Source organism: Chiloscyllium plagiosum, chromosome 3 (genome assembly GCF_004010195.1).
Source record: "Chiloscyllium plagiosum isolate BGI_BamShark_2017 chromosome 3, ASM401019v2, whole genome shotgun sequence".
In the NCBI taxonomy this organism is placed as follows: Eukaryota; Metazoa; Chordata; class Chondrichthyes; order Orectolobiformes; family Hemiscylliidae; genus Chiloscyllium; species Chiloscyllium plagiosum.
Genome location: NC_057712.1, coordinates 33,518,605 through 33,545,074, shown reverse-complemented (window position 1 = coordinate 33,545,074; position 26,470 = coordinate 33,518,605). Strand labels below are relative to the sequence as shown.

General features: G+C 41.2%; 1 protein-coding gene across 4 annotated transcripts in view; it reads left to right on the top strand.

Moving 5' to 3' along the window:
* Positions 1-26,238, top strand: part of fam83b (family with sequence similarity 83 member B) — a 40,746-nt gene extending 14,508 nt beyond the window's left edge. For all 4 annotated transcript variants that reach the window (XM_043679363.1, XM_043679355.1, XM_043679383.1 and 1 more), the window contains exons 4-5: positions 20,968-21,092; positions 23,010-26,238. In XM_043679363.1, the coding sequence (XP_043535298.1) occupies positions 20,968-21,092; positions 23,010-25,191 (2,307 nt within the window). In that variant the 3' untranslated portion in view covers positions 25,192-26,238. The remainder of the gene's footprint in view (positions 1-20,967; positions 21,093-23,009) is intronic.
* Positions 26,239-26,470: the final 232 nt, after the last annotated feature.

The following is a 26,470-nucleotide window of genomic DNA, read 5'->3' as shown; positions in this document are numbered from 1 at the left end:
TTCTTACTGTTCCTATTTTTAACTGAATAAACTTCAGCTGAGAGAGAAAGTTAAAATTGTTGGGAGTGAACAAATGGAAAAATAATATTTTGAGCCATTGATTTGTTTTGTGTTTTCATTTAATTGCTTTTTTGAAATTGCTAAGTTTGACAATATGATTCAGACAGTGGATGGAAGTCATTTTTGATTAGTTTTTGTTCACTCAGTGACCTATTTGAGCCAATGAGTATGATTAACTTAGAACATGTTTATTTAATGCAATGATGACTTTCTGTCCTATAGATAAGAAGTGGCATTGAGATTTAACAATGTGATGCTACCATGTCGAGTTGGTGGGATATTTTAATTAGAGTTATAATCTTGTCTGTTTCCAGATGGATTTCTAATTGACTGTATTAGAACAGCAGCTGCTATAATGTTTGCACTTGAACTCAAAATTGCACAGAATATATTACACAGGGACAAAGAACTTTTGTTCCACCAGCAGCATTTTAATGTTGATACAAGACAGAAACTTTGACAGAATTTCTGGGCTCTTTAAATGTGGAAAGTATATAGTAGGGGAACAAATTCCTCATTTGTACTCCGTTATCAATAACAAAAACTCCTCACCCAGGAAGAGCAGATATAAAATGTTTTTTTCTGTTGTCTTGGCAGTATGTCTTAACTCAAAGGGATGCTGTTCTCTTATAATTGCCATTCTTAAAACTTCCCATTTCTTCTCAATCAATGAATCAATTTTATTGTCCTTCAAACATGTGCTCCGTGGCTTCTAGCTTAACTGCCATTCCTACCACTTTGTATTAAAAAATGGCATTCACAGGATGGCTGGGCTGGCATTTATTCTTCATTGCCCTTGAGAAGATGGTAGTGAAACATGAGACCATGATGCAGAATCAGATTGGGTGGAAATATGTGGATAACAGGGGAAAGAAGTCATGAATGTGAGTCCTCTAGAGGCCACTAAAGAGTTGCCTCACTGTAGGGTACAGTATAGATCAGGAAATAATGGAGTTGTAAGAGGGACGTTACAATTGTCATGGGTAGTTTTAATCTTCACATTAACTGGACAAATCAAATGGGTTTGGGTAATTTAGAACTAAGATTGAAGCATCAGGGATTGCTTCATCTCTGATGTTTCAATCTTATGGTGGCATGGGGGCTCAGTGGTTAGCACTGCTGCCTCACAGCACCAGGGACCCAGGTTCGATTCCAGCCTTGGGTGACTGTCTGTGTGGAGTTTGCATATTCTCCCCGTGTCTGTGTGGGTTTCCTCCGGGTGCTCCGGTTTCCTCCCACAGTCTAAAGATGTGCAGGTTAGGTAAATTGGCTTTCCTAAATAGCCCATAGTGTTCAGAGATGTATAGATTAGGTGCATTAGTCAAGGGAAAATGTAAAAAGTACTAAGGTAGGGGAATGGGTCTGGGTGGGTCGGGGGGGGCTTGTTGGGCCTAATGGCTTGTTTCCAGTCTCTAGTGATTATATTCTATGCTTAACCTGAGAACTGACTACTTTAGATCTAGTAATGTATGGTGAGGTAGGATTAATCAAAGATCTTATAGTTAAGGATCCATTAGGGGTTAGCTGTCACTGCATGATAGAGTTTCAGATTCAGTTTGAGGGAGAGCAACTTGGGTCTTAGACCTAGTGTCCTGAACTTAAAAAATAATGGAGCAATGACAGAGATATGAAGAAAGAACTGGTTAAAGCAAGCTGGGTATATTGACTAAGGGGAAGGTCAGTGAATGAGCATGTGCAAACATTTGATATGTTATAATGCTCAGTAAAAATTATTTTGGGCAAGTGAGAAAGCTTGGAAGAAGGATGAACCATCCATAGTAAACAAAGGTTGTTAAGGAGAGTACTTAATTAAAGACTAAGGATTCAAAGTGACAAAAACCAATGGTATGTCAAAGATGGGAGATTTTTAGGAATCAGCATTGAATGAATTAAAAAAGAAATGAACAAAGAGGGAGAAAAGTAGTTATAAAAATAAGTTGGTTAGAAATATAAAAACAGTCCAAGCAGGAGCTTCTACAGGTATAATTGGGATGTTTAAACATGTAACTGGGAAATTAATAACCAGGACTAGGGAAATGGCTGATAATTTAAACAAAGAATTTTCATTGTTCTTCATGATGGAAGATATTAGAACATTGCAAAAATAACAGAGAAGCAAAGTGCTAATGGAACGAAAAATCTTCGAACAGTCTGTATCAGGAGGGACAAAGTATTTGACAAACTAATGCGACTAAAGGGAAACAAGATGGCCTGCATTCAAGAGTTTTATACAAAGTGACTGCAGTGGTACTGGAGGCATTGGACAAATATTCTAGCGTTCCCTGAATTCCAGAGTGATATAAACCACTACTATGATTCCCCTGTTCTAGAGGGAGGGAGACCGAAAGCAGGAAATTGTGCTTGACTAATCTTCTGGAATTTTTTGAAGATGTAACTATGAAGGTGGAGAAGGGAGAGCCAGTGGACATAGTGTACCTGGACTTTCAGAAAGCCTTTGATAAAGTCCCACATAGGAGATTAGTGAGCAAAATTAGGGCACATGGTATGGGGTCAAAATACTGACTTGGATTGAAAATTGGCTGACTGACAGGAAGCAAAGAGTAGTGATAAACAGGTCCCTTTTGGAATGGCAGGTGGCGACCAATGGGGTACCACAAGGCTCGGTGCCGGGACCACAGCTGTTTACAGTATACATTAATGATATAGATGAAGGTATTAAAATTAATATTAGCGAATTTGCTGATGACACAAAGCTGGGTGGCAGGGTGAAATGTGAGGAGAATGTTAGGAGAATACAGGGTGACTTGAACAGTTAGGTGAGTGGACAGATGCATGGCAGATGCAACTTAATGTGGATAAATGTGTGGTTATCCACTTTGGTGGCAAGAACAGGAAGGCAGTTTACTATTTAAATTGAGTCAAGTTAGGTAAATGGGAAGTACAACGAGATCTAGGTGTTGTTATACATCAGTCAATGAAAGCAAGCATGCAGGTACAGCAGGCAGTGAAGAATACTAATGGCATGCTGGCCTTCATAACAAGAGAAATTGAGTATAGGAGCAAAGAAGTCCTTCTGCAGCTGTACAAGGTCCTGGTGAGACTGCACCTGGAGTATTGTGTGCAGTTCTGGCTTCCAAATTTGAGGAAGGACATTCTAGCTATTGAGGGAGTGCAGCGTAGGTTCACGAGGTCAATTCCTGGAATGGCGGGAGTATAATATGAAGAAAGATTGGAGCAACTGGGCTTGTATACATTTAAGTTTAGAAGGATGAGAGGGGATCTGATCGAGATGCATAAGATTATTAAAGGTTTGGACATTCTGGAGGCAGGTAGCATGTTTCCGCTGATGGGTGAGTCCAGAACCAGTTTAAAAATAAGGAGTAATCAATTTAGAACAGAGTTGAGGAAAAACATCTTCACCCAGAAAGTGGTGGATATATAGAATGCTCTGCCCCAGAAGGCAGTGGAGGCCAAGTCTCTGGATACTTTCAAGAAAGAGATAGATAGAGTTCTTAAAGATAGTGGAATCAAGGGTTATGGGGATAAGGCAGGAACAGTATACTGATTATGGATGATCAGCCATGATCATAATGAATGGTGGTGGTGGCTTGAAGGGTCGAATGGCCTACTCCTGCATCTATTATGTATTGAAACTATAAGCCACTTAGCCTAATGCATGCCATTAGGAAAATGCTACAACCCATTTATAAGGGAGAAATAGCGGGGAGAATAGAAATATGATTGATATGGTTCTGTGAGAGGAAAATTATGTTTGACAAATTCATTAGACTTTGGAGAATATAACAAGCAGAGCTGATAAAGGGGGCTAGTAGATGTACTGTATTTGGATTTCCAGCAGGTATTTAGCAAGATGCCACATAAAAGGTTATTGCATATAATTTGTAAATAATGAAGTGCCACAAAAATCAGTCCCATGGCCTCAATTATTTACTACTGTATTAATGACTTTCAGGAAAGGGCAGACTGTAATTTACGCAAGAAAAACAGAAGTTGCTGGAAAAACTGAGCAGGTCAAGAGAAATCAGAGTTAATGTTTCAGGTTCCAATGATCCTTTCCCAGTTCCGAAGATGTTGCTGCAAGACCTGTTGAGTTTTTCCAGCAATTTCTTTTTTTTTGTTTCTGATTTCCAGCATCTGCGGTTCTTTTGGGTTTTTTTTGTAATGTATGCCAGTTTGTTGATAATACAAAAATAGGAGGGGTTGTTGCATGAATGATAAAAGCACACAGTATCTGCAAGGAGATAAAGGTAAGTTCAGTGAGAGAAAAAGAAATTGGGAGATGGATCCTTAATGTAAACAAGTGAGAGTTGTCATATATACAGAGAGATATTCCAAAAAATGTGTGACACACAGGCAATTTGGGTGTTCTTGTGCACAAGAAGCAAAAGGTTAGCTTGTAGATGTAGCAAGTAATTAAGAAGGCAAATGGATTTTGGCCTTTATTGGTAGTGGTTTGGAGTTTAAATATAGTGACGTATTGTTACAAATTGTACAAGTTAAGTTGCATCTGGTGTACTGTGTGAAGTTCTGGTCCCCATATTAGAGAAAGAATATTCAAAAGCAATTCACTAGGCTAATTTCTGGGTTAAAGGGATTGACTTATGAAGAATAGTCATCCAGGTTAAATCTTCATTCATTTGAATTTAGAAGAATGAGGAGTGATATTATTGAAATATAAAAGATTCTGAGGGGCCATGACTGGTAGACGATGATTAGATTAGATTACACTACAGTGTGGAAACAGGCCCTTCGGCCCAACAAGTCCACACCGACCCGCCGAAGCGAAACCCACCCATACCACTACATTTACCCCTTACCTAACACTACGGGCAATTTAGCATGGCCAATTACACAGTCAGTCGCCTGAGGCGGGAATTGAACCTGGGTCTCAGGCGCTGTGAGGCAGCAGTGCTAACCACTGTGCCACCGTGCCGCCCACCGTGCCGCCCACGATGAGCAGATGTTTCTACGAGTGAGGGAATCTCAAACTAGGGGACAGCTACTGAATAAGGGGACACTCTTTAGACATGAGATGCAAAGGGATTTCTTCACTCAGATGGTGGTGAATGTCTGGAATGTGGCAATATTTAAAGAAAAGGCAGATGGACATTTGAAATATCAGTGAATTGAGGGCTATGAAAACCTGGCATGACAGAGTTCAGGCTGGGGGCCCACTCCCACTCCTATTTATTAAATTTTTTATGTTCTTACAAAACTGTAGCAGATTTTCAATCTGCTCCACAAAGATTTGAATTATATTTTTTCTTTGACATTTAGTTCACCAAAAAAAAATCCAGTACTTAGAGTTGGTTCTTGGGACAAATGGGCCATCAAAAAAGTGAGTATAAGGTAAATATCATGAAGTTCTGCTTAAAACAAAACATGAATCAGAGATGGCCTGTAGTAAGTCAGCTTCAGTCCAGTACGTACACATTTTGCAGGCATACTCAGACAGTGATATACCACTGAAACAAAAATATAAGGTTTGATTTTACGGGGCATGGGTGTCACTGGCTAGGCCAGCATTTATTGCCCATCCCTAATTGATCAGAGGGCACTTAAGAGTCAAGCATAATGTTGTGCTCTGGAGTCACATGTAGGCCAGACCAGGTAAGGACAGCAGATTTCCTTCCCTAAAGGATATTAGTAGACCAGATGGATTTTATAGCGATTGACAGTGGTTATATGGCCATGAATAGACCTTGAATTCCAGAATTTTTAAAAATTGAATTCAAATTCACCCATCTGCCATGAGATTTGAACCCAGATCCCAAAACATAACCAGGGTTTCTGGAATAACAGTCTGGTAATAATATCACTAGGCCAATACCCCTTCCCCCGCCACCCCGCCCCACCCCGTCCCCAGGCCCTAGACAAGAGATGATTAATTGCTCAGAATACCAACTTAAACTGTAAATTGAAAAAAATAGAGTGGGATCAAAAAATGCTCAATGGAATTCGATGAGATGAAAGTCTTGGCAAAAGCAGCTGAAGCTCTAAATGGCTGTAGGCTCCATGCTGAAGAAAAATAGAGAGGTATAGATTTACCAGCAATGTCAACATTCAATACTGGATTAATAGGAACAGGAGTAGCCCTTTCAGTCACACAGTTAGATCAATATGGATTTTTATCTTAACATCATCTATCTTCCTTGGTTCCACTTCTCTTAATACACTTGTGTAATGAAAGCATATCATCTTAGTTTTGAAATTTTCAATTGAACTGCACCCTGCAAGCCTCCAGTCTGCTGGCCATCCCTGCTCCCCACGAGCCTCCAGTCTGCTGGCCATCCCTGCTTCCCATGAGCCTCCAGTGTACTGGCCATCCCTGCTCCCCATGAGCCTCCAGTCTGCTGGCCATCCCTGCTTCCCATGAGTCTCCAGTCTGCTGGCCATCCCTGTTTCCCATGAGCCTCCAGTCTGCTGGCCATCCCTGCTTCCCATGAGCCTCCAGTCTGCTGGCCATCCCTGCTTCCCATGAGCCTCCAGGCTGTTGGCCATCCCTGCTCCGCTCGAGACCTGCTGGCTATTCCGCTCTGCTCCAGATTTCCAGCTACTGTACCTCAGGAGAGAACACCAAGCAATGAAAAAGGGGAGAAAGAGAGAAAAAAAACTGGAAGTAAACAAAAGGAATGGAGCAACTCCAGTTGGAGCATCCCACTCTACCGCTATCTTGACCAGAAGAACTGAATTTTCATGGAATCAGGTTATTCTGGCAAATCATAGGTTGCCCAGCAGACACTGCTGGTAAAACAGATTTGCAGTAAATTTACTTCAGTATTCTCCTCTATAGCACACTTCCTGTCATACAGGAAATAATACAACCCTTTTCTTGTGGATCACCATTGACTAACAACTAACTCTATCCATGTCTACAGTAACCTAATTATATAATCAGATGAGCTCTGCACCTAAGCAGAATACCTAAACAGAAGCTATTTGTCTGCTTCTTTGCCAGCAATGTGAATTTTAAATTAAGTCAGCAGAACATTGCTTGAAGCTGCTCTATGGAGTAAGTCCATTGCAAAGTACCACAACACTGTTGATCCTTCATCAAAGCGCATCAAACAAACATATGAGCCATGATTACAATTTCTGACTTCTGTCTGCCTCTCGAGTTTGCTAGAACTTGAATAAGCTCATTTTACTCTGCAACAAGCGATTAGCCCATTTACACGATTTGATATTGGTTTGTACAATAAATATTAACTGGAACAGTGGCCCAGAGGTCCTGAGCTGAAATTCAATTATGTCTGCTTTTGAAACTCGATTTGACGTGCTGCTAATGTGTGGGCTGAGAATAATTAGGGAACATGCCAGGTTGCCACAAAAACCCAAGGTTCTACAAGGTTGTGAGTTTACTCATTCTGCCTCTATCCAGTCTCACAAAATGTGGTTGATTCCTAGTGAGCCAATCAGGACATATGTCACAGAACATAAGGATTCAAAGCAGGTATAGGCTATTCAGTCCATCATACATTTTCTACCCCGTAACAGTATCATGCCTGAACTCTCAACTCAACTCCATATCTTTGCACACTCTCCCATATCCTGTGATTGGTTTAGTATGCACAAATCTACTGATTTCAGTCTTGAATATATTCAACAATTGAATCCAGATGTAAAAGTAAAATAAAATAAAATTGGCCTTTGGCAACAATCCAGAAATAATATCGTTCTTAATTTATGTAGTCTCGCACAGAAGTAGGCTATTCAGCCCATTATACAAATGTCAGCTCTATGAAAGAGTTATCCTGAATTCCTTTCTCATTCCCCATAGCTTGACATTTTGTTCCTTTTAAAAGTATATATAAATCCTCTTTCAAAAGTTATCATATGCTGTGTTAAAATCTCCTCACACTCTGATTCCTTTGCTTCCCTGAAATCTGTGTCCCCTGGTGACAACTCTTTATGTCAATGCACTTCACTTTGTCAAAATCCTTCATGATTTTCAGTAAATCGCCCCTTACCTGCCCTGCTCTGAGGAGAAGCAAATTACTACAGATGCTGGAATCAATACTGCAAACAAAAAATGCTGGAAATCACAGTGGAACAGGCAGCATCTGTGGAGAAAGAGCAAGCTAGCGTTTCGAGTCTTAGATGAAGCTTCTGAGCTGCTCTAAGGAGTCAACCCCAACTTCCTAAGTCCCTCCACATAACTGAAGTCCTTCGTTCTTGGTCCTATTCAAGTAAGTCTCTTCTATACCGTCTCTAAGGCATTGAAACCCAAAGGGAAACAATAATCCAGCTGGAAATTAACCAGGCATAAAAGTTTAACATTCCTTTCTTTTGCATTCTATGTCTCTGTTTATAAAGCCAAGGGTCTTTTTTTTTAAAAAATATAGCTTTTTACCTTATTCTGCCACCTTTAATGTTTTGTGTCTATATACCTCTGGCCTGTTTCTGAAAGTTCCCTTGAAAATTGTACCATTTTGCATACATCTCTCTCATAATTCTCATTGTTGAAATGAATTACTTCACAGTTCTGTATTCTATTCATTTGCTACTTTCCTGCTCATTTAACTGATTTGTCCACGCCCTGCTGAATTGCCAGGCTGTTTACTACACTTCTGAATTGTCTACAAACTTTAAAATCATGCCCTATAAATCCAAGATATAACTAACATTTATCAAAAGGAGAAATGATCTTAATATCAAGTTCATTGATGGCACCAAGTTAGGTAGCACAGTATGTAGTGGAATTGGCAAACAGAAGAGAATAATTTAAAAAGATTAATAGAATATTAACTTCTAATGAAATGTAGGTGGAATGCAAAGAGTTTTGAATAATACTTTAGTTGTACATAGCTTTTGCTAAGTTTCCTTTGGAATACAGTGTTCAGTTCTGCCATAGGTCAAGGAAGGAACTGTGCAGATTCACCAGAATGATTTTGGGCTTGAGAGGGTTAAATTCTGTGGACAGTTTGCCAAGGTAAGACTTGAATTTAGAAAATTGAGGTGTGATCTATTTGGGGTGTTTCAAATGATTAAAAGATATAGTGGGTTGGGTAGAGAGACGCTGTTTCCTGTCGGAGAGGCTAGAACACAGGCTCTCTACGACAGAGAAAATCAGAGCTGGGTCAGCTGAGGGTGATGTCAGCATTCACTTCTACACTATGAAAGGTGGTGGAATCTTTTTTATTCATGAGCTGTGCGCGCTGCTGGTTGGGCCAGCATTATTGGCTGTGCCCAGCTGCCCTTGAGAAAGTAGTGGCTGGAACATTTTTTTCTTGAAACAGCCATTAAGCTAAGGCTAGGCCAGAGTGGTGCTGGAAAAGCACAGCAGGTCAGGCAGCATCCGAGGAGCAGGAAAATCGACGTTTTGGGCAAAAGCCCTTCATCAGGAATAGAGGCAGGAAGCCTCCAGGATGGAGAGATAAATGATGGGGCTGGGGAGAAGGTAGCAAAGAGTACAATGGGTGGATGGGGTGGGGATGAAGGTGATAGGTCAGAGAGGAGGGTGGAGCGGATAGGTGGGAAGGGAGATTGGCAGGTAGGACAGCTCATGAGGAGAGTGCTGAGCTGGAAGGTAAGGTGGGAGGAAGGGAAATGAGGGCTAAGGCTAGCTCCGTTAAAAACTTCAAATGTGAAATTGGTAAATCTTTGTTAGCCAAGGGTATGAGTCACAATGGACAGATTGAACATCAGACATATCTTCAAACAAAGTGCAAATCCAATGAACCATAGCATAGAGCTAGGGGTGGCATGGTGCTCAGTGGTTAGCACTGCTGCCTCACAGCACCAGAGACCTGGGTTCGATTCCAGCCTCGGGTGACTGTATGTGTGCAGTTTGCACATTCTCCCCATGTCTGAGTGGGTTTCCTCTGAGTGCTCTGGTTTCCTCCCACAGTCCAAAGATATACAGGTAAGGTGAATTGGCCATGCTAAATTGCCCCATAGTGTTAGGTGCATTAGTCAGAGGGAAATGGGTCTGGATGGGTTACTCTTCGGAGTGTCGGTGTGAACTGGTTGGGCTGAAGGGCCTGTTTCCACTCTGTAGGGAATCTAATCTAAATATTAAAAGCAACAAGCTATAGGCAGAATGTTATACCAAGAGTGAATCAGACCAAATCTCTCTATCTTCATCGCATCCAATAGAGAATGATGATGAACATTAAAGCAACTAACAGAACAAGGATGCTTCTTGTGCATTACTTTCTCATCTACAGTAGATTGTTTTGAGAGTGAGCAAGAGACAGGGCTCAGATAGAATTGTCGTGTAAATAACTTGCATTGATCTCCCAAGGTTCTTGTCTTCATTGATGCCTGAATCTTACTCGTTCAGTCTACATGACACTGAGAAGCAGCTACGTTTACTAAACACAACAAAGACTATCTCAGAAACAGTGCTGAAACCTGACAAGCAGAACTGGCTGTTATGTAGACATAAGGTTTTTTTATATGCAGTTTACTGACATAGCCTCAGCAGTATCTCAGTGGGCAGCATCTTTACATTTGAGTCAGAAAGTTGTGCAATCTGAAGAGTGATTTTATAGAACGTAGCTGGTTCACAGAGTACAGTGCTGAAAATGTGTTGCTGGAAAAGCGCAGCAGGTCAGGCAGCATCCAGGGAACAGGAGAATCGATGTTTCGGGCATAAGCCCTTCTTCAGGAGTCCTGAAAAAGGGCTTATGCCCGAAACGTCGATTCTCCTGTTCCCTGGATGCTGCCTGACCTGCTGCACTTTTCCAGCAACACATTTTCAGCTCTGATCTCCAGCATCTGCAGACCTCACTTTCTCCACAGAGTACAGTAACCTCTGGCTGCAAATGGCTCCTCTTTGGAGCTGATGATCTTCTGGCACTGAGTGAGGTGTTCAGGAAATTATATTCCACTGGTAAAGTAGGGGTTCATTATAATTTTTTCAATTAATTCAAGGGATTTGGATATTGCTGACTGGGACAACATTTATTGTCTATCCCTAGCTGCTCTTGAGAATATGGTGGATAGCTGCCTTCTTAAGTCGCTGTAGTTCTATTGATGTAGGGGCACCTTCCCCAGTACCGTTAGGGAGGGATCTCCAGAATTTTGACCAAGTAACACTGAAGGAATGATGATATATTTTCAAATCAGGATGATGAGCAACTTGGAAGGAAACTTGCAGATAGTAATGTGCCCATGTACCTGCTATCCTCATCCTGCTAGATGGTAGTGGTCATGGGTTTGGAAGGTGCTGTCTTAAGAAACCTTAATGGAATTTCTGTAGTGTATTTTGTAGATGTTGGAGGGAGTGAATGTTGGTAATATGGTGCCAAATCATTCTGTATGGATGCTTCAGAGCTCAGTACAGCAACTGCTCTGCCTAGGACTGTAATAAACTACAGAGAGTAGTGAACACAGCCCAATCCATCATGCAAGTCAATGTTCCATCCATTGACTCCATCAACACTTCTCGCTGCCTCAGAATGGCAGCCAACATCATTAAAGATCCCTTCCACCCCAATTATAATCTTCTTCAACCGCTTCCATTTTGTATCACAAGATACAAATGCTTAAACACACGTACAACAGATTTGAGAATAGCTCCTTCCTGCTGTTATCAGACTTCTGAAGGACCTCTCAAATTTAATGTTGAACTTGCTCTTTATGATCTCCTGTGCAGCTGTAACATTGTGTTCTTCGCTCTGTTTTATTAGCCTTATGCAGATATATGATATGATAGCCTGTACTACACGCAAAACAAATTTCTTACTGTACCTAGGTACATATGGCAATAATCCAAATCAAATTAGTGAAGTGGGCTGCTTTGTCCTGGTGCTGTCAAGCTTCTTATCATGGATTTGGAAGGTGCTGTCAAAGAAGCCTCAGTGAATTTCTGCTGTGGTTCTTGCCCGTTGAGTCACTGGCATGGATGTCTAAGTTGGGCTTCACTATGCTGGATGACAGTGAGCTTTTTCAGTGCAGTTGGGGCTCTGTTCACTGAGGCAAATGGAGACTAATCCCAAAGTTTGTGAGAAGATTTGTAGCTCGGGTGCTCGTTGTTGTCGTTCTGTTCGCCGAGCTGGGAATTTGTGTTGCAGACGTTTCGTCCCCTGTCTAGGTGACATCCTCAGTGCTTGGGAGCCTCCTGTGAAGCGCTTCTGGTTGTCAGTTCTAGCTGTCCATTGCAGTGGCCGGTATATTGGGTCCAGGTTGATGTATACAGGAAAGCCACACACACAGACCAAGTCCTGAACTACGAAAGCAACCACCGGAACACACACAAAAGAAATTGCATCAAGACACTATTCAAAAGGGGCACAACATACTGCAGTACACCAGAACTGCAAAAAGAGGAAGAAGAACACCTCTACAATGTATTCACCAAAAACGGATACCCCCGCAATTTCATCAACAGATGCCTAAGGGAAAGACAACGGAATGAGGACATGCCACAACCCAAAGGACTAACCACGTTACCATACATCAAGAACATTTCTGAACTGACAGCCAGACTACTACGACCACTAGGACTCATAACAGCACACAAACCAACAGCCACTCTCAGACAACAACTCACCAGGACAAAGGACCCTATACCCAGCATGAGCAAAACCAATGTAGTGTACAAAATCCCATGCAAGGACTGCACAAAACACTACATAGGACAAACAGGAAGACAGCTAATGATCCATATCCACGAACACCAACTAGCCACAAAACAACACGACCAGCTATCCTTAGTAGCCACACACACGGATGACAAGCAACATGATTTTGACTGGGACAACACTACTATTATAGGACAAGCCAAACAGAGAACAGCCAGGGAATTCCTAGAGGAATGGCACTCATCCACAGATTCAATCAATAAGCACATCGATCTGGACTCAATATACCGGCCACTTGCAGCGGACAGCTGGAACTGACAACCGGAAGCGGCAGAGACAAACTACTATAAATGCCGGAGGAAAGATCACAGAAGCGCTTCACAGGAGGCTCCCAAGCACTGAGGATGTCACCTAGACAGGGGACGAAACGTCTGCAACACAAATTCCCACCTCGGGAAACAGAACCCAACAACGGAGAGTAATCCCTCCTAGTTCTGACTTGTGTTTATAAATATTGGAAAGGCATTGGTGGGTAATGAAGTAAGTCACTTACTGCAAAATATTTGGCCAGATATGTTTCCAGTCAGGGCTGACTCTTAAGGATTTTACTGTGAGGAATTCAGCTATGAATATGCTAAAATAAAAACAGAAAGTGCAGGAGGCATTCAGTTCTGTAAAGAGAAAAACAGAGTTAACATTTCAATGTGGCTCTCCTTTGGTATCATCAGAGTTGGGATTATCCTATTGACTGTCAAAGGGAGACAGTTAGATTCTTGTTCTTTTTGGGATTGTCATTGCCTAATACTTATGAAATGAATGTTCCTTATCAGTCATCAGACATCACCTGGATATAGTCCCTGTCTTTCTGCATGTAGGTATAGACTGCATCAGATTTGAGGAGTTATGAATGGTATTTTGAGTTCTGGGCATCAACCGTTGGTAGCTGGTGGTTAAGGTACTTTGCTGACACCAAACTTGCTTTGTAATGTTTTCAAAATCAAATTCCCTTCAAATACATTGGCGAAAGTGAGGACTACAGATGCTGAAGATTAGAGTCGAGAGTGGAATGAGGCCTGATTCCTGATGAAGGGCTTTTGCCCGAAACATCGATTTTCCCGCTCCTCAGATGCTGCTTGACATGCTGTGTTTTTCCAGCACTGTACTCTCCACTGTTCAAACAAATGTCTGGGGCAGGTGGACGTAGAGTCATAGAGTTACACAGCACGGAAACAGACTCTTTGGTCCAACTCATTCGCACCAACCAGAAATCCTAAACTGATCTAGTTTCATTTGCCAGTATTTGGTCTATATCCCACTAAATCTTTCCTATTCATATACCCATCCAGGTGCCTTTTAAATGTTGTAATTGTACTAGCCTCTACCACTTCCTCTGGCAGTTCATTCCATACAAGCACTGCACTCTGTGTGGAAAAAGCTGCCCGTCAGGTCCCTTTTAAATCTTTCTCCTCTCACCTTGAACCTATGCCCTCTGTTTTTGGACTCTCCTACTCTGGGAAAAAGGCCTTGTCTATTGATCCTATCCATGTCCCTCATGATTTTATAAATCTCCATAAGGTCACCCCTCAGTCTCTGATGCTCTAGGGAAAACAGCCCCAGCCTATTCAGCCTGTCCCACTAGCTCAAATCCTTCAACCCTGGCAACATGCTTGTAAATCTTTTCTGAACCTCTTTAAGTTCAACAACATCTTTTCTATAACAAGGAAACCAGAATTGAATGCAGTATTCGAAAAGTGGCCTAATCAATGTCCTGTACAGCCACAACACCTGACATCCCAACTCCTACACTCAATGCACTGTCCAATTACCAAAAGCCTTCTTCACTACCCTGTCTCCCTGCGACTCCACTTTCAAGAAATTATGAATCTGCACTCCAAGGTCTCTTTGTTTTGCAACACTCCGCAGGAACCTACCATTAAGTGTATAAGTCCTGTCCTGGTTTGTCTTATCAAAATGCAACATCTCATATTTTTCTAAATTAACGCCCATCTGCCACTCCTCAGTCAATTGGCCTGTCTGATCAAGATCCCGTTGTACTCTGAGATCACCTTCTTCACTGTGCACCATACCTACAATTTGGTGTCACCTGCCAACTTACTAACTATATCTCCTATGTTCACATTCAAATCATTCATATAAATGACAAAAAGCGGTGGACCCAGCACTGATCCTTGTGGCACACCACTGGTCACAGGCCTCCAGTCTGAAAAGCAACCCTTCACCACCACCCTCTGTCTTCTACCTTCAAGCCAATTTTGTATCTAGTTGGCTAGCTCCCCCTAGATTCCATGTGATCTGACCTTGCTAATCAGTCTACCAATCAAACCTTGTTGACCATCTTGCTGAAATCCATATATATAATGTCTACCACTCTGCCTACCTCAATCTTCTTTGTCACCTCTTCAAAAAACTCACTCAAGTTAGTGAGACATGATTTTCCATGCACAAAGCCATGTTGACTATCCGTAATTAGTCCTTGCCTTTTCAAACGTATGTAAATTCTATCCCTCAGAATTGCCTCCAACAACTTACCCACCACTGACATTGAGCTTATCGCTCTATAGTTCCCTGGCTTTTCCTTACCACTTTTCTTAACTAATGGAACCACATTACCCACCCTCCAGTCTTTTGACATCTCACCTGTGGCTATTGATCATACAAGTATCTCAGCAAAGGATCCAGCAATCTCTTATCAGCTTCCCACAAAGTTCTGGCATACACCTGATCAGGTCCTGGGAATTTATTGACCTTTATGCATTTTAAGACTTCCAGCAAGTCCTCTTCTGTAATACAGACACTTTTCAAGACATCACTACTTATTTCTTCAAGTTCCCTAGCTTCCCTATCCTTCTGCTCAATAAACACTGATGTGAAGTATTCATTTAGTATCTCACCCATTTCGTGTTGTTCCACACAGAGGTTGTTGATCTTGTTGATCTTCAAGGAACCCTGTTCTCTGCCCAATTACTCTTTTTTTTATAGGATCTCTTTAGATTATCCTTAACTTTATTTGCTAAAGCTATCTCATGTCCCCTTTTTTGCCCTCCTGGTTTCCCTCTTAAGTATACTCCTACTGCCATTATACTCCTCCAGGGATTCACTTGATCCCAACTGTCTCCACCTGACATATTCTTCCTTCTTTTTCTTGACTAAACCATCAATTTCTCTCATCATCCAGTATTCCCTATACTTACCAGCCTTGTCCTTCAGACTAACAAGAACATATTGTCTCTAAACTCTTGTTATTTCATTTTTGAAGGCCTCCCAATTTCCAACTGTCCTTTCACTTGCAAATAGTCTCCCCCAGTCAACGTTTGAAAGTTTCAGCCAAATAACTGCAAAATTGGCCTTCCTGCAATTTAGAACTTTAATTTTTAGATGAGGTCTATCCTTTTTTATAACTATTTTGAAACTAATAGAATTATGATTACTGGTGCCAAAGTGCTTCCCTACTGACACCTCAGTCACATGTCCTGCCTTATCTCTCAAGAGAAGGTCAAGTCTTGCACCTTGTCTAGTTGGTAGATCCACATATTGAATGAGAAAGTTTTCTTGTACACACTTGACAAATTCATCTTCATCGAAGCCCTTAACACTATGGCAGCCCCAGTTAATGCTTAGACATTTTAAATCCCCGAGCATTACAACCCTATTATTCTTATAGATAACTGAGACCTCCTTATATATTTGCTTCTCAATTTCCCGCTGATTATTGGGGGGTCTATAGTAGAATCTCAAAAGATTCTCTTACTTCTCAATTCCACCCATATAACTTCCCTGGACTTTCTCCTAGGAATATCCTCCCCAAGTACAACTGTCATGTTACCCTTAGCCAAAAACACCACCCCCCTCCTCTCTTTCCTCCTCTTCTGTCATTCCTATAACATCTGTACCCAAGAACATTAAACTGCCAGTCTAGCACTCCCTGAGCCATGTTTCTGTATTAGCTATGATATCCCAGTCCCATGTTTCCAACCATGCCCTAAGTTCATCTGCCTTACTTGTCATCTTTCATTATAACTCTAAACATAAAGTTAAAGTTAAACCCAGAAGTAACATTTGAATAATTTGATTTACAAAGCCTAGAATGGAAATATTGCAGCTTTCAAAATTAAATTTCCCAAAATAATCAGCTAACAAATTACATGTGCCTCTGCATAGATTAGCTGAATGGCAGATGCTTCCTGAAGTCCACAGTCTGCCTGATTCTTACTTTGACTTCTACCTGAGAGCACCTGAGTCTGTGGTGGGTTTGCTGGGGCCCTATTTAAAGCTCTGTGGGACCGAACTATTGTCAGTACAACATTCCTTATATTCATCCACAGAAAAATAATCACCTCTGTTGCTTGATGGCCATGTGTTTTCTAAAACAGCCTTATTGTAGTAACTTGAACCAGCCAAAAAGCAACTATCACCGTGTTGAATGATAGACCAGCTTCGATGGGCTGGATGGTCTATTCTTCCAATTTCTTCTGTTGTAGACATTATGTTCAGAGATGCTATTACACCCTTCTGGATCAGGTGGGACTTGAACCCAGGCCCCCAATCCAGGGAAAGTGACACTGCCACAAGATACCATCCATCGTCCTTTCTAGATATTTAGATATTTTCTAAATGATCTGTTCAAAGATGTTATTACACACATCTGGAGTATGTTAGTCATTAACATTGTCTCCTGGCTCAGAGGTATGGACACTATCACTGCACCACAAGTGCCCCTCTATCATCTTTTATATGCGATGTTTAAGGACCTATCTAATTGTCAACAGTTGAAGATAAACCATTATGGAGCCTTAAGAAAGAGGCACCTGTCTTCCATAACAACATGTATGATAGTACTATGTATAAGTTATATTAACTGGTTAGACAGAATAACAACTGTAAGGAGCTAAATCTATCACGTCTGTCTCCATCAGCACCTAATGTAAGACTAAGTGTTTCTCCACCCAAACATTGAGAGACAAAATCAGGTAGAGTGGAACTAATGCAAATTCAATATTAACTCTTTCAGAACCATTACATTTGTAGTCATCAGCAACGTCCTCTGACTTTCTGATGATGGGAAGGTCAGTGAAGCAGTTAGAAATGATTGCTGTCCAACAGTCACAAGCATTGTTGTTTGTGCTAGGAATGCTGATCCCACCCAATGGGGAGTTTCCCACCTCCTACACCACCCCTAGTCCCATTCACTTTAGTTTTCCTAGGGTGATTTGGTATCATATTTGGTCACATGTTGTCTTGATGTCAGGGCTAACCTCTCTTACCTGGAATTCACCACTTCTTCCTCAAGCTTGGACCAAAGCTACCGTGAGCTCGGGACCCCTGCTGGTTATAAAGTCATGGAGACCTATAGTACAGAAAAAGGTTCTTCTGCCCATTGAGTTTGAGCCAGTCAAAACGCACCATCTAACTCTTCTAATCCCGTTTCCAGCACTTCACCATAACATTGCATGTCTTGGCATTACATGTATATGTCTAAATATGGCTTAAATGTTATGAAAATTATTGCCTCTACTACCCTTACAGATTATTACTATTCTTTGGGTGAAAGATAATTTCCTCACATCCACTTTAATCCTCCTGCCTCTTACCTTAAATCTATGCCCCCTAGTCATTGATCTCTTCAGCAAGGGCAAATGTTTCTTCCTGCCTACCTTGTCTGTGTCCCTCATAATTTAATCCATCCCTATCTTCTCTGCTCAAAGGAAAACAACCCCCAGACTATCAAATCTCTCTTTAAAACTCTTCAGCCCAGGCAACATCCTGGTATACATCCTCTGCATCCTCTTCAGTGCAATCAAATGGAGCATTTGTGAGCAGGCTATTACTGAATAAGTGCCACATGACAGTGCTGTCAATGACACCTTAATAATTTTGGTGATGATTGAGCGTAGTCTGACGGAGTGATAATTCAAGTCATGCCTGAACAATTTTCCACATTTTATACAGTGTTGTGGCTACCTTGGAAAAGCTTTATTAAAGGTAGCCACAACACTAAGGTACAGATGTACAGATCTTCAGTCCTTCAGTTGGAATGCTATCAAGATCAACAACCTTTGAAGTATTCAGTGCCTTCAACCATTTATTGATATCACAGGGAGTATGGCAATAAGGCTGAAGACTGGCATCTGTGAGATTTTCATCATAGAGGTGACAAGTGCAAGAGATTAAATGATGAGGAGCCTATGACAGACCTTTATGTTTTTATTCTTTCCCCATTTCCCCTTTCCCTGCCTCTGTTCTTCCTTAAACATCTGTCACACATCTAACGTCTTCCAACTCTGACGTAAGATAATTATCCTGAGATGTTGCAATGAATTTGAATCACAAAAACAGACATGGAGGCTGTTGGAGAGTTTTCGATCTGAATTCCAGCACTAATTTGTGTCTCACATACTCAGTTTCAGCTTTACAGCAGGCAAGCAACCAGGAGAAAAACTGACACCTTAACTATTTTAATGAGACTGTGGGTCTCCTTGTAATTCAATGTTTTGAGCTGTTCTGTAAATGGGTGAGTTCCCAAAACATTAGGGAAACCTGATGCCACAACCCAGTTGAGAATTGCTGGTCCAGGAGATAAGTGTCTTTCTACTCACCTGCCGGATCCACTGATTCTTTTCTCATAAAGTCCCCCAGTCGTACACCTCCCCCTGACCTTACCAATCATCCCCAGACATAATGCCACTGTTCCCAAGGCTTCTCATTCCAATCAAGTTCTCCACTGACAGTGCAAGCACATATACCTTGCAAGGTTAAGGGATTTGAGTAGTTTGCAGAGCGAGAGAAGGGTAAAACTACAGTGGGATTTGTAAACATGATTAAGAAATGTTAGAAATTGAGGCATTGCCAGGCCAGGAGCAATAGAGGTCTGTGGGCATTGGAAAAATGTGGAAGGAGAGGAGGATCTGAGACTTGATTGCAAGTAAGCTATGGGCAGCAGAGTTTTTAAATGAACTTAGATTTATGGAGAGTAGAAAATGGGACGAAGAAGCAAGAAGAGTTTTGGAAGAGTTAAATTTGTTTAGACTATGGCCAGATTGATAGTGAGGATACCAAAGGAAACATAAGGATATAGATCAGTTGGAAACTTGAGTGGAGAAGTGGCAGATGGAGTTTAATCAGGCCCAGTGTGAGGTGTTTCATTTGGGGAAGTCAGATGCAAGAGGAAAATATACAGTAAATGGCAGGACCCTCAGGAATGTTGATATACAGAGGCATGTTGGGGTTCAAGTCCACAGCTCTCTGAAAGTGGCAACACAAGTGTATAAGATGGTAAAGAAGGCATATGTTTATCAGTTGGGGCATTGGGTATAAAACTTAGCAAGTTTTGTTACAGCTGTATAAGACTTTAGTAAGGCCGCATTTGGATTTTTGTGTGCAGTTCAGGTTACACCACTATAAGAAAGAGGATGCAACAGAGTATGTTGTTTGAATTGGAGTGTATTAGCTGTAAGCAGAGTTTGGACAAACTTGGATTTTTTTTTGTTAGAGCATCCATGACTAAGGGGTGACCTGATAGAAGTATTTAAAATTGAGGGTCATGAATAAAATGGATAATTAGTCTTTCTCCCAGGGTGGAAATGTCAAATGTCATGGGCTTAATGGGGAAAGTTTAAAGGAGGTGTGTGAGGAAAGTTTTTTTCACACAGAAGGTGGAAGGTGCCTGGAGGACACTGCCAGGTGAAGTGGTAGAAGTGTAGATAATAGCAATATTTAAGAGGCACTTAGACACTGAACAAACAGAGAACAGAGGGATATGGATCATATACAGACAGATGGGATTAGTTTAGAAAGAGGCAATGGTATTGTCACTGGACTGTTAACTCAGAGTCTAAGGTAATGTTCTGGGGAACTAGGTTTGAATCCTGTGATAACAGATTGTAAAATTTGAATTCAGTAAAATTCTGGAATTATGAGTCAAATGATGACCATGAAACCGTTATTGATTGTTGGAAAAAAAAGCATCTAGTTCACTAATGTGGGGAAGGGAACTGCCAGTTTTACCTGGTCTGGCCTACATGTGACTCCAGACCCAAAGCAATTTGGTTGATTCATAACAGCTCTCTGGGCAGTCAGGGATGGGCAATAAATTCTAGACTTGCCAGTGACACCATCATATCATGAATGACATAGTACAGACATTGTGGGCTGAAGGGCGTGATCCAGTGCTGTACTGTTCTATGTTCTGTGTAATCAGGGAATGGTAATGCTGGCATTAAGAGAAGTGCTTGCTTACTGCTATCATTTACTCATTGAATCAATGTTATATGTTGAGGTTTCATGAAAAGATAAATTTGTCATTTCATGTTGTAGCCACTATATGTTCTTTATTACTGGTTTGAAACAACTGCTAATTCCAACCAATCTTCTTTGACAGAACATCAGAATTCGGACAGTCAAGGGATTAGATTACCTTTGCAGATCGGGGAGCAAGTTCCATGGGAAGATGACAGAGAAATTTCTTCTGGTTGACTGTAAGACAGCGGTATATGGAACGTACAGGTAACTTTCTGCATATTTATACATACAAAGAAATAATTGCGTGTGAGATTAAAACTAGGGACCATAAGTAGAGGATGGTCAATTTTTTTTGTTATTATTTCATGGAGCGTGGGCTTTGTTGGTTAGGCCAGTGTTTATTACCCTTTCCCAGTTATCCTAGAGAAGGTGATGGTGCGCTGCGTTCTTGATCAGCTGTAGTTGTTGAGGTTCTGAGACACCCACAGTGAAGCCTAGGAGGGATTTCCCGGAACTTGAACCAGTATAAGTGAAGGAATGATAATATAATTCCAAATCTGGGTTGTGAATGGCTTGGAGGGGAACTTGCAAGTGGTGGTGTTCCCGTTCATCTGACTTCCTTATCCATTAAGATGGTAAAACCGTGGATTTTGAAGGTGCAGTTATAGGACTCTTCATGAGTTACTATAGTACATTTTGTAGATGATACACACTGCTGCCACTCTGCGTTGGTGAAAGGAGTGAACGTTAAAGGTGGTGGGTTGGGTGCTAATCAAGTGGGCTGTTTTCTTGAATGGCGTTGAGCTTCTTTGTATTGGTTAGAGCTGCACCCATCTCAGCAATTGAAGAGTATTTCATGATACTACTGACTTGTAGTGTGGACAGTCAAGAGATGAATTAGTTACTGCAGCATTCCCAGCCTCTGAGTGGCTCTTGTATCCACAACAGATACAGGGTTACCTAGTTCTGTTTCTGGTCAATAGTAGCCCCCAGAATATTGACAGTAGCGACTTAATGATGCCAATACCATCAACATAAAACGTATAATTGTTAGATTCTGTCTTGTTGGAAATGGTCCGTTGCCTGGCGCTTGTGCAACCTTAGAGTAATAGCCACATTAGCAAAGCTTAATGCTGGTGAACTTGCCTAAGCAAGTATCTCATTCAAATAACCCAATCCTGACTTCTTGCAAAGATCGAGAAATAACTGGCCTTCAGTGAGATTGTTAATAATGTTTCAGAGTTCAGATATCCTGATGAAACAGCTTTGTTTATATAGTTCTTTTAATGTAGCAAAACATTACAGGAATATGATGAAACAAGTTGATAACCAAACTACAAAGAAAGATTTTAGGAAAGATTACCAAAAGCTGCTTCAAAGAGTTAGGAGCATCTTAATGGAGCGAAGGCAGGTGAAAAAGTGTTGGGTCAACAAGTTTTGGGGTGATTAAGATTACAGGCAGGAGGGCTTTGGGGATATGAATAGGAAGGGTTTGGAGGGATATGGGCCAGGTACTGGCAGGTGGGACTAGATTGGGTTGGGATATCTGGTCGGCATGGACAGGTTGGACCGAAGGGTCTGTTTCCGTGCTGTACATCTCTATGATTCTATGACTCTAGAGTTCATTGCACTATCAAGTCCAGAGGTAACAAAACCATGAATGAGGGATTCTGCAGGACTTTCTTGTCATTATTTAGATAGACAGGAATATAATCAGGAATAAAACATTGAATTCCAGGAAAAATGAACACAGAATTGTGAAGTGATGACATGTTCCAAGGACTTTAAGAAAGGAAGGGAGATCAATACTCTGATGGTAGTTTATGGTGATGGTGAGAACCTTGCTTTATTTTCAGGAGGTTGGTAAATTTGCTGATGGTAAATTGAATGGAGTGAGGGATGGCTTTTGAAGCGAGTGGACAATTATCAGCTAATGGGGCGGGGGGCGCGAGGCTGAGCAATCAGAACTTCAGCACCTTCAGGAGATCGATCACCTGCACTTGGAGAGCAAGAATATGCAACACATTCTCCACCTTACAGAATTTAGATTAAGGACAACCGTGTTACTGAACGCAAGGAGGAAACCTGATGACTCCTTTCTGTAGCATTCTTGAAGCTTTTCCTTTGAACATTCAATGACTTACCTTTCCGCAACTAATTAAATGAATTATTTATTTTCAGTTTCATGTGGTCCTTTGAGAAGATAAACCTTAGTATGGTCCAAGTGATCACTGGACATCTGGTTGAATCCTATGATGAAGAATTTCGGACACTCTATGCCCGATCTGATATCCCTGCTATATTTTCACCTGAAAGCTCCAGACTATTAGTGGATAGAAAACAACCATCCATGTGGCAGCATCACCAGAATACTAATATCTATCAGCATTCACTGGCTTCCTTCGCTTCATCCTCTAGCCAGTACCAGCCATTGAGTCGGCAGAATCCCAAGCGACATACTCTTGATACATTGTATCAAAAGTTGCATTCGAGACAAAACACTCATCTAAATGAGAGGAACAATACTGACAATAAATTTAATTCCCGGAATGCACATATTCGACCTCACATTGCAAATGGTCTGGATGCCACAAACAGAGTCAGTCGCCTACAGACGTATGAGAGAAATGATTATTGGAAGCGACATAGTTACGCTGGGGAGCAGCCGGAAACATCATCGTATCTCTTGATGAATAGACCAGCAAACCAAAGACCCTTGTTTCAAAGAAGTGACCAGAATCTGCTCGAGGAAAGCGAAAGTGTTACCTCTTCAACCCGAGGTGAATTCATGTCCACCACCATCAAAAACGCTCTCGATCGCCTAAAACATAAGAGAATAACACCGAACTTTGAAAGGAGCTCAAATATTCGGAATACGTATCATGGGCCTAAAACTCTGAACCTGCCTTCCACCTACAAGCTCCCAACTCTAGAAAACATGAAAAGGACGGGTTTGCGAAACTGGCGAATTGAAAGCTACTTAAATGATAAGGCTGGGCCAGCAGTGAATTCTAGCACTGAGTCATTTGATGGCACTGACCTGAATACAACGGACAGGTTTGAAAACCCAGCAGGCCCCAAGATGCATGAAAATTTAGAATTAATAAACAGAACAGAGATTAAAACCAACCCTAATTTGTCAAATTCCCGTCTGCGTTCTTCGTTGGTCTTCAAGACCTCTATGATGGGACAGGCTGATGTCTTCAGCCCTAATTCTGAATCAACGACTTCAACGATTAGCGCAAACTCAGGGTCAACAACTCCTCGGGAGCAGACATCGAGCAATCTCAAGTATTCATGGATGATTGCCGATAAACAGCGTTCATCAGATGAAGTGAAAACTCCGAGTGTGGCAGGTATACAGCAACTATCCAGTTATTCACGGTCATCTCAAAATGAAACTGAGGTGAATCAAAGACCTAATCAACACAATCAGAGCTTCCAAGCACATCAGACTGATCAAAACAAGGCGTCAGATTACACTGCTGGACAGGAATCTGGACACTACACGCTACCCAAGACAAAATTTCATTCCTCTTCTGCTAGGACTTTGTCAATCCACTCACTAACTGATACAAAGGGAAATGAATCTCCCAAGATTTGGCATTTTGGGAAGGGCAAAAAAAATCCTGAGCACCCAACAAATTTCCTTACAAGAAGTTCAGAGAAGATCAAATCTCTACTGAGCTTATCAAGCGATAAAAGAGATAATCAGCCGAGGAGTAGAGGGTCAGTTGCATCCTATAAAACAAATAGCAGTACTGACACTTTAACCTCTGAGAGTGATCAGCGAGAAAGGAGAAAAATAGCAAAATATGCACAGAATGAGCAAACGGAGAAGACACCAAGTACATCATCAAATTCTGTGAACACTCCAAAATTTGATCATGCCGACAAACAAGAGCCATTAAACACAGATGGCTATTTGCTTGCGAAGGGTGACACGAGGCTGGGAGATGCATCAGCTCCGAGATTTACCACAGAACAACTGGACATAGGCAACACGGAACATAAATCACGTGCCAGCCCCTCTTCTCTAGTGAGGAAATTAAAACCTGAGGAGTCTAAGAACAATATTTATACAACAACGACCACTCAACCTAAAGAGCACCGAGTTTACAGTCGTTTTGAGAAAGTTTACATGCCGCAAACCAGCAACTTGAAACTCGAAAGAACTGAGCCCACTTCTGTCCCAGCAAAGCCGGTTGATAGCAATAACACTTTTCTCAGTGAGCAGTCGCACCGTCAGTCAAGATTCCCCTCATACCAAGGGAATCACGTACGCCAAGCAACCCACCACAATGAAAATAAGTTTGAAAAATTTATGCACAGATTTGTCGGCTCATTCAAATCTAAAAAGTAAGAAGCCTTAAAATTACTTTTCAGTATAATAATATAACTGCAGTCCCCCGAACTTCCTCATGCTGCTATTTTAATGAGTGGTAACACATATTCTATGAGAGGTACATTGAAATAGTACTAAGAATGCACTGTTGCCATCATTACACCATATCCCATGTAATTTCAACATGAAGGCAAACGTGTAACTTTCAATGATGGTAAACATGAAATAGTGAAACGTGAATTATTTTGGTTGATTGCTTCAATGCTTTCAAATTTCTTTCAATAAACAACCTCAGAATTTAAAACGTTATGAACATACAAATTAGGAGCAGGTGTAGACCATTCAGCCCCTTGGGCCCGCCCTGTCTTTCTGTATGGTCCATGGCTAATCTGAGTGCTACCTGCAGTCTGCATTCCCAACAATCCCTGATAACCTTCTTCACCCCCACCCCTCACAAACACTTAACAAGAATCTATCTACCTGTGTTTTGTTGATATTCAGGGGCTTTGCTTTCACCATCTTTTCAGGAAGACTCATGCCCTTCTGAGAAAAAAAAAGTTTTGCTTCATCTCTGGTTTAAATGGGTAAGCCCTAATTTGTAAAAAGTGACGCCTAGTTCTATATTCTCCCATATGAAGAAACATCTTCTCCACGTCTAACCTGCCAAGATTCCTCAGGATAATGGTTGCATGAATTCATTTAAACACTGAATGTCTTTTTTACCTTCAAATATCTATGTTTTTTTTGTACCTTAGAATATAAATGAACATTAATGGAAAGTTGAGACTTGCAGAGAATGCTCTCAATTGCTGGTGTTTCTTGATAAGTCAAAAATGTTTATTTTCGGGATTGGACTATCACTGGAATGTTCAATGTGTACAACCACTGAAAATGTTTCAATCTATTATTGTATAAATATCTCAGACTTGTTACCTGTAAAATAGTGATCAATTCAAGACACAGAGAAAGTTGAAATGTTTTTATAATCAGTTCTATATTTTGTACGGTAGTAGTATTTTGAAAACTGGGGTTGATACATTAAACTTGGGAATTTTTTAATGAAAACTGCAATTGTCTTGGTATCATTTAATGATATTTTCCTTCCCAGACCTAAACTTTCGTGTTTCAGATTCCTTTAAGTTTCAGCTTTGCTATCCAGAGGTGTTGGTTAATCATGTAATACAGTCCCATATGTCTTAGCTACCCTCCCCTCACTGATTCACACTGAGATACAGTTTGAGGGTGATGATGTTTGCATATACTTTGGCAACATAACAATGCTTCATGTTTGAGTGAG